Here is an 8,521-nt window from a genome sequence, read left to right as displayed (position 1 = left end):
TATTCAAATTAAAATAAACTCTTGAATTTATAATGTTTTCTTTTATTGCAAAAGTTCTCCAACTTACGTAATTCGCGCCTTCCGGCGCGCTTGATTTTCGCGGGAAGTGAAGTGAAGATTTCAGTGTTGTCAGATGATGAGGTTTTTTTTCATCTAAAAACTCGTGGGCATTGGGTCTTGGTATTCACATTTCCAAACGAGTATGAAGTTATGGGTTTTCCCTTTCCTTCTGATGAATTTTTTAGAATAGACTAGAATAGAAAATATTGTTTATTTGTTTCAACTTCTTAGGTTTACAAACATACAATTAAAAGTAAAAGGTTGGCTTATGGCTTTAATGAAAACAATGATGAAGATAATAATAATAATAACAATAACAACAATAGTACCTAATAAAATAAATTTATGTTGAAATAATTGTCATATAATCCAGTTGGAACGTTAAGTTATATTTCGGATTACCTACTGTCTGGGAGATTGGGATTCGATTAGTAATAAAAAGGTATAAAGGACGGACTATTGTATTCGCTTCGGTGTCGTTTGTCTGTCTGTCACAAAATTTATGTTGAAATAATTGTCATATAATCCAGTTGGAACGTTAAGTTATATTTCGGATTACCTACTGTCTGGGAGATTGGGATTCGAACCCGTATTCTCCTTTCTACTCAAAGATAATAAATGATCTAATTTTCATGCAATTTGAAATGAACGTGCCGAGTCTGGTTACTTTTTCTATAGAGTCTAAACATAGGAGATTGATGAGTGACTGCAACGGGTTCTCCCGTTCAATGTATGGTCTTATCCAGGTTCGAGCCTCGGCATATACAGGACATTTCAGCAGGATGTGTTCCAGAGTTTCTCTCTCCTTTAGGTTGCAGAGCGTACAGTTCTCGGTCGAGTTCACCACGTATGAACAATTGTTTGTATAGATTTGAATTCTTTCATCTGACGCTACTCGTAGGTGGCTAACTGTCCTGATCACTCCCGTCCTCAAATCAAAGGTAAGGTACTTCTCTATGTTAGGTCCGTTTGAAATGTTTTTGTACTGCGTGCTGTAACTGGAACTGGTTATTCTTCTGGTATCTTCTTCCATGTTTTTTTGTCTATGTATTTGAAGGATATTTTCTATTTCTTGTTTCACGGTTTCGGTAGATACACTGTTGTAAAGTTCTTCTTTGCCGACATCTAATAATTCTTGTCTAATCTGAGCTGCCCAGTTATGTTGTTTTTTTAGAGGTTCATAATATTCGATTCTCTTTAGCTCTTCGTAGCACATTTTGGGGTATCTAGTATCCGGCATTTCTAGTAATTTAATCCACCACTTCAGCATTTTTTCTAGGACGTTTGTGCTGATTTTATTTGAGCCCGTTTCTCTTCTGATGATGTAGGTAGTTGGGTGTTGTTCTTGGTAGGTAAAGTAAGTTCTTAAAAAACGGCATCTGAGCTTTTTCTAGGTTTTGTTGGTACCTAGGGGCCCATACCTCAGCTGCATAAAGTAGCGTTGATTTAACAATTGCTTGATACATGGTTATGTTGCTCTCCCAGTTATGGACCTTGGTTCGAGCCCCGAGGTTTTTAAAATTGAATAAAGAAAGAAAAAAAAATTGAAAAATCCTAACTCAGGGGCGGGATTAATGCCTAGGGCATTCTCTTCCTGTTTTCTAGATTGGTACATACGTAATCAATCACGCTTTTAGCTTTTCCACGGATGAAGGTAAAACTACCCGGAACATCGCCTGGTGTCCTTCCGTTAAGAATGTATAGTCCATGTGAGTTCAATAGGTTGATCAAAATTCTTCCTCTTGTGTTGGTTTCTTTGTCTAGTGAAAGTCTGTTCGTATTTACATTGGTGTTTTCAAATAAGATTTCCTCGTCTTCTTTTTGGTTTGAGCCTGTGCGGGCGTTGAAATCTCCGATAAGTACCAGTTGACTTCCTGGGTACTCATTTTCTACTCTATCTAGTGTGTTTTCTAACTCTTCCACACAAATGTGCATGTTATAAGACGGATTAAAGTACAAGGCACCGACTATAACTTCTGGTTGGACATTTTTTATTGTCACAAAGATCCACATATTGCAAACTTCAATGATGTTGTAGTCGAATGTTTTCTCAATCATGAGTATAATGCCACCACTTGCATGTCCTCTCGATTTCTCTTTTGTTGCCTTACAGTGTAATATATTGTAATTTTCTGTAATAGATTTGTCTTGTATTACTGTTTCAGTTATGGCCCAAGTCTCTACTAATGCTATAATGTGTGATTTATCAAAAGATTTTTCTTCTTGTAGATCGATCCAATTAGTAAGTCCTTGACAATTCCATGTTAAGGTGGATTTCCACCAACGCGACCTCTGTCGTGCGACAAAATCGCGCGACAATGTCGCGCGACGTGACCTGTTTTCACTTGCAACATTTGTCGCGCGACGTGACCTGTTAAAAATTAAAGCACTCCCACTCATAATAAGGAACAAACTAAAATGAAGAGTCGCGCGACACGTTTCCACTGGCACTGCTACGCGACATTCCTTTGATCCGGACCGACTTTCATCGGATAGAAGTCGCATGGTCGCACGACTTTATTTCGTGTCGCGCGACACGTTTCCACTATGCGATTTTTGTCGCGCGACTCTGTCGCGTGGCAAAAATCGCGTTGGTGGAAATCCACCTTTACGATTTTTATTTCTGTTTTCTTTGATTGCTATTCATTTGGTTCCTTTTGGTTTGGGTCTTCGTTCTGTTCTTGATTCTGGACTTTATTCTCATTCTCTTCTAGGTTAGTTTCTTCCTTATCTTTTCCTCTATTTGAATCTTTATCACCTTCTTCTTCATTATTTTCTTTATTTCTTTTCTTTAGATAGGACAAGAGGTTTCCTGAGGATGCAGCTTTCTCCAGGCCGAGCTTAACTTTTTTCTTGCCTTTAGGAGGGCCTTTAGGTACTTGTATTGTGTTGCTTGATTCTGGTGATTCAGATAGCATTCTTTTATTTCTCTCCTGTTTTTCTTCAGTGTATTTTGAAGCTTGTTCGTCATGGTCTACTTCCATCTGGTGTACATATTCTGGGTGAATTTCACTTGTACTTGAATTTTCCACCGGTTTCTTGTCTACAAATAATCGGTCATATTTGATGACTGCATGGTGACCTTTATTTCTGTATCTTATCATCTCTGGGATAAGAGATTTTCGTTTTGTTAGGACCTCTGGAGGGAAATCTTCCCCAATATTTTTTCCAGAGCCTTTAAGTTTTGCAGAACTCCTAATAATCTCGTTTTTTTTCTTCCATGTTGTTAACCCGAGTAGAATAGGGCCTTTTCTATTTTTGCCCAATATTTTGATGAAGTCTATTTCTTCATTTTTCACCCCTATTTCAAGTTTTTCCTGCAAAATTTGTTTAACATGGGTCTCGATCTGTCTTGAGTCTTTTTCGTGTACTTCTAGCCCATGTATTAGGATGTTTCGTTTTCTCTTCTCCTTTTCTAGAGTTGAAATTTTTTCCTCGCAGACTTGAACTTTTGATTTTATATTTGAAACATCGTTTGCCAAGGGTGAAAGTTTCGCATCGATATTTTCATTGATCTTCTTAGTTTCGTCTGTAAATTTTTGCTCTAATTTTCCTGCCTGTTCTTTGATTAATTCTCTTGTATCTTTTATTTGATCACATACATTCAAAAGTATACTGGCAAGATTTGGGTCATTGGAGCTATCTGTTATTAGCTTCTCTCTATTTATGTCTTCTGTTGACATGTTGACTATGTCTTCTGTGGTACAAAGTTCAGAGATATAGGCCGAGACAAAGTGGACTAGGTACCTACTAAATTTATTTTGGGCGACTGGCACCTTGCATACTCTGTTTGTTTGCAGGGGTTACATGCAGGTACTTTATTCTAGGCGTTTTATAGTGGTTTGGTTCGTTGACTTCGTTGCCGTGTACTATTGTCCGGCAGTGCCAGTACCTACCCGGTCACTCGTTACCGTCACTTACTTGAGGTATTGGTTTGGCAACGTGGTATTTCGGTGGTTACGACTTGAAAATCTCGCGCATGCGTTCGTATCGAGGAATGGTCCTCTTATCAGTCAGCTTATCTCCCACCACTCGATTTTTATTCGACCTCTCTCTCTGACAATATCTCTGTCTCTCTCTAATGGATTCTGAGATGATATTTTTCTTCACTTGTATCTGTTTTAAGCTAGTAAAAGTTTCGGCTTTAATTTCGTTAATTTCACATACCCATCTTGATTTCTGATGACTGGTGTGCTTCTTATGAAGAATAAACACTAAAAAATTACTTTGACACACATTTAACTGCAAAAAACACTGTTTAAATAGGTTTTTTTTTGTGCAATAAATTGAGGAGCTATAGTTTTGGGTAACTGTCTAAGTCAAGGCGCTGTTGCCAACCTGTTCTGATGAATTTTTTAACGTAAATATTATCTTCGTGGTCCAGTTTTTAATGGATATAATTGGGGTTTTACCATCACTCCAGGCGTTGACGGAAAAATCAACTACTCCCTCACCCAGGTCATCTATAAGTAAAAAGAAATCTAGTGTCTCTCTTCAACAAAAATCAATAGAAAAATCTAAACCTAGTCCTATACAAAAAATTACAAAATCTACCAAAATATCTTCTCCGTTCTTCATCACAATGTTCAAAGTCTCTGTTTGAAAGGGAAGATCTCTAAAGTGGAAGTTTTTCTCCAAACTATATCTGATAACCATAGCATTCTGCCCGATATAATCTGCTTTACTGAGACATGGATGACGGCCAAAAATGCCCCCTGTATAAACCTACCTGGCTATGTCAACACAGCTAGTTACTTCAGGTCTGACAAGAGGGTGAAGAATGGATGACGGCCAAAAATGCCCCCTGTATAAACCTACCTGGCTATGTCAACACAGCTAGTTACTTCAGGTCTGACAAGAGGGTGAAGAGGGGGGGCGGGGTCTCGCTTTTCACAAGAGATATCCTAGACTTTTCTCCTCTTTCTTTCGACATTGATCCAGTTCTATTCAGTTTCGAATACACGGCAATCAAATCTACTTCTCTAGAACTTGTCGTCATAGGAATATATCGCTCAAATAACCCAAAATCTAGTTTTGAAGTCTTCTTTGATCGTCTAGACCGCCTGTTACAGAAAGTTTTCTCCTTCAAATACGCTATAATCTGCTCAGATACAAACATTGACCTCCTTAAAGACACTAAACAAAGGCAAACACTGATTTCCAATCTCAATCTGTACAATTTTAAACCTGCCATCTCCACTCCTACCCGCGTCACCTCCGAAACGTCTACTTGCATCGATAACATCTTCACAAATTTTCCACCTACACTTTTAAATAACAAAATTAAAAACAACATCTTCAGTGGAATCGGTGATCATAAACATGGCCAGATTATAAAGTTTACTGTTGATGGATTAGTGAAGAGAGAAAAAGCACTAAAAAGAACTTTTTCGCCCAAACAAATTGAAGCTTTTCTACATTCTCTCTCTCAAACCAATTTTTCTTCTATCTATCAAATCTGCCATGTCGATGATCAACTTTCCTACTTTTACGAGTTGTTTCTTTCTCTTTTTAACTACCACTTCCCTTATAAGGGCATTTCAGAGAGAAAAAGCACTAAAAAGAACTTTTTCGCCCAAACAAATTGAAGCTTTTCTACATTCTCTCTCTCAAACCAATTTTTCTTCTATTTACCAAATCTGCCATGTCGATGATCAGCTTTCCTACTTTTACGAGTTGTTTCTTTCTCTTTTTAACTACCACTTCCCTTATAAGGGCATTTCTTTAGGCGGGAAAAGAAGGAAAGAATGGATTACTAAAGGTATCCGTGTATCAAGCGAAAACAAACGCTCTCTTTTTTATCTGAGCTTACACACTGACAATCCTTCTTTCCTATCTTATTACCGTACCTATTGTAATGTTTTGAAAAAAGTGGTTGGGGAGGCCAAGTGTTTGTATACTGTACAGCAGATACAAAAAGCCCCTAAGCAAAAGAAAATAAAAACAATTTGGAATGTGATCAAATCTCATACGAAATATAATAAAAAGAAAACTCCTGACCCACTGAAACTAAAACTAAGCGACAATATTCAAATTGAAAACCCAACAGAAGTAGCAAATATATTTAATAGCTATTGGATCAATGTCGCCAAAGAAATTTCTTCTTCTTCCTCCTCTTCTTCTTCTACTTTCTCCTCTTCTTCTTCTTCTTCTTCTTCTTCCTCCTCCTCTTCTTCTTCTTCTTTCTCCTCTTCTTCTTCTTCCTCTTCTTCTTCTACTTTCTCTTCTTCTTCCTCTTCGTCTTCTTCCTCATCTTCTTCTTCTTCTTCCTCCTCCTCTCCTTCTTCTTCTTCTCCTACTTTCTCCTTTTCTTCTTCTTCTTCTTCTTGTTCCTCTTCCTCCTCTACTTCTTCTTCTTCTTCTTCTTTCTCCTCTTCTTCTTCTTCCTCTTCTTCTTCTACTTTCTCTTCTTCTTCCTCTTCGTCTTCTTCCTCATCTTCTTCTTCTTCCTCCTCCTCTCCTTCTTCTTCTTCTCCTACTTTCTCCTTTTCTTCTTCTTCTTCTTCTTGTTCCTCTTCCTCCTCTACTTCTTCTTCTTCTTTCTCCTCTTCTTCTTCTTCCTCTTCTTCTTCTACTTTCTCTTCTTCTTCCTCTTCGTCTTCTTCCTCATCTTCTTCTTCTTCCTCCTCCTCTCCTTCTTCTTCTTCTTCTCCTACTTTCTCCTTTTCTTCTTCTTCTTCTTGTTCCTCTTCCTCCTCTACTTCTTCTTCTTCTACTTTCTCTTATTCCTCTTGCCTAGTCAATCCGCACCCCCCCTCATCACTCCCTACATCTTCTCTCCCACCTCGTCCACTCACTTCCCCTACTATACCTCCTTTTTTTTCTCTCGCTCCTTGCTCTCCTCACGAGATAGTAAAGATAGTTAGTCTCATGCAAAATAAAACATCATGCGGGGAAGATGACATTCCTATGACTATTATTAAAAAAGTCATCCACATTATTGCAGGTCCTCTATCTTTCATATTCAACACTTCCTTCACATCTTCCACCTTTCCTAAACTCTTTAAACATGCTGTCATAACACCTCTTCATAAGGGGAAGGGTTCTCTTTCTGACCTTAACTGTTTCCGTCCAATCTCTCTCCTCAATAACTGTGGTAAGATCTTGGAGAAGCTTGTTGCTTTCCGGATCTCTGCCTACCTTTAGTATCACAACTTACTGGTGGAGCAGCAGTTTGGCTTTCGACATGGCCGTTCTACCTCTGATGCCGTGGCGCATTTTATGCAAAAACTAGACAGGATGCTAGCAATTGATCACCACGCCATAGGTATTTTCTGCGACCTTACTAAGGCTTTCGACTGTGTAGATCATGCGCTTCTCCTGTCTAAACTTCCCTCATTCGGCATCAGAGGTAATGCTCTTCTTTGGATTCAATCCCACCTCTCTAACCGGCAACAAAAAGTCAAAGTTCCGGGCTGTTCTGCTTCGCCAGTAACAGCTGATCCTAATTCTACTACTTCTCTTTCATCTTCATCCTTATCCCTCCCCATCAAAACACCTAAATTTTCCCTCTCTCCTACAACTGAAGTTAAGTTCCTAGGACTGGTAGTTGACAGAAAACTTGAGTGGAAATCCCACATTGATAACCTCCTTCCAAAACTGGCAACAGCTGTCTTTGCTGTCAACTCCGTTCGTAGGAACATTAACTGGGATTCAATCCCACCTCTCTAACCGGCAACAAAAAGTCAAAGTTCCGGGCTGTTCTGCTTCGCCAGTAACAGCTGATCCTAATTCTACTACTTCTCTTTCATCTTCATCCTTATCCCTCCCCATCAAAACACCTAAATTTTCCCTCTCTCCTACAACTGAAGTTAAGTTCCTAGGACTGGTAGTTGACAGAAAACTTGAGTGGAAATCCCACATTGATAACCTCCTTCCAAAACTGGCAACAGCTGTCTTTGCTGTCAACTCCGTTCGTAGGAACATTAACTGCAAAGCTGCTCTCCTATCCTATTTCTCCTACTTCCATAGTGTAATGAGTTATGCTATTGTGTACTGGGGATTCTCACCTCAACTTGAATCTGTTTTTCTTTTACAGAAGAGAGCCGTACGTGCTGTGTTCGGGTACGGCAGCCGAACATCCTGTAGACCTCTCTTCAAGGAATATGGTATTCTCACTATTTATGCCCAGGTAATCCTGGACTCCTGTTGTCTTATCCATAAAGTTGCTCCTACCCTCACCAAGAGAAGTGATATTCATGGTTATAATACAAAATATAAGAACAACATTATTAACAGTTCTAACAAAATCATGGATGGATCTTTTCTTGGGGAGGGTATAAAATATTACAATAAACTTCCGAAGGAGCTAAGATCTCTTGGACCTGAGCCCTTCAGAAATACCCTGAAGGGCCAGCTCTTGGAAATGGTACCATATTCCTTGGGGGAGTTCAAAGGATAATAAGGGATGTCCTCTTCGTCTTCTTTTCTCATTTCTGTGATAACGAGTGCTAAAGTCTTC

General features: G+C 38.8%; 3 protein-coding genes across 3 annotated transcripts in view; 1 reads left to right on the top strand and 2 right to left on the bottom strand.

The window, feature by feature from the left end:
- Positions 1-562: 562 nt before the first annotated feature.
- Positions 563-4,486, bottom strand: LOC113472091. Its single transcript, XM_026831662.1, has 2 exons — positions 4,228-4,486; positions 563-1,486 (listed from the first exon to the last, which is right to left on the bottom strand). Exon 2 carries the CDS (start codon positions 1,328-1,330, stop codon positions 662-664), a length of 669 nt encoding a protein of 222 aa, XP_026687463.1. The 5' UTR covers positions 1,331-1,486; positions 4,228-4,486; the 3' UTR covers positions 563-661.
- LOC103520622 lies at positions 2,700-3,743 on the bottom strand. Its single transcript, XM_008485723.1, has one exon. The coding sequence runs from the start codon at positions 3,741-3,743 to the stop codon at positions 2,700-2,702; it is 1,044 nt and encodes a 347-aa protein (XP_008483945.1).
- A 2,200-nt stretch (positions 4,487-6,686) lies between the features above and the next one.
- Positions 6,687-8,521, top strand: part of LOC108253866 — a 4,705-nt gene continuing 2,870 nt past the window's right edge. The window contains exon 1 of the mRNA XM_017448569.2: positions 6,687-7,701. Coding sequence (XP_017304058.1) covers positions 7,282-7,701 — 420 coding nt within the window. The 5' untranslated portion in view covers positions 6,687-7,281. The remainder of the gene's footprint in view (positions 7,702-8,521) is intronic.

The sequence above is a fragment of the Diaphorina citri genome, unplaced genomic scaffold (assembly GCF_000475195.1).
Source record: "Diaphorina citri unplaced genomic scaffold, Diaci psyllid genome assembly version 1.1 scaffold3853, whole genome shotgun sequence".
NCBI lineage: Eukaryota > Metazoa > Arthropoda > Insecta > Hemiptera > Psyllidae > Diaphorina > Diaphorina citri.
The sequence above is the reverse complement of the archived record's forward strand: the minus strand, read 5'-3'. Positions and strand labels throughout refer to the sequence as shown.

What these genes read in the sequence shown, in the direction of transcription:
- LOC113472091 (XM_026831662.1), bottom strand. Translation starts at nt 1,330, where the DNA reads ATGCTGAAGTGGTGGATTAAATTACTAGAAATGCCGGATACTAGATAC.
- LOC103520622 (XM_008485723.1), bottom strand. Translation starts at nt 3,743, where the DNA reads ATGTCAACAGAAGACATAAATAGAGAGAAGCTAATAACAGATAGCTCC.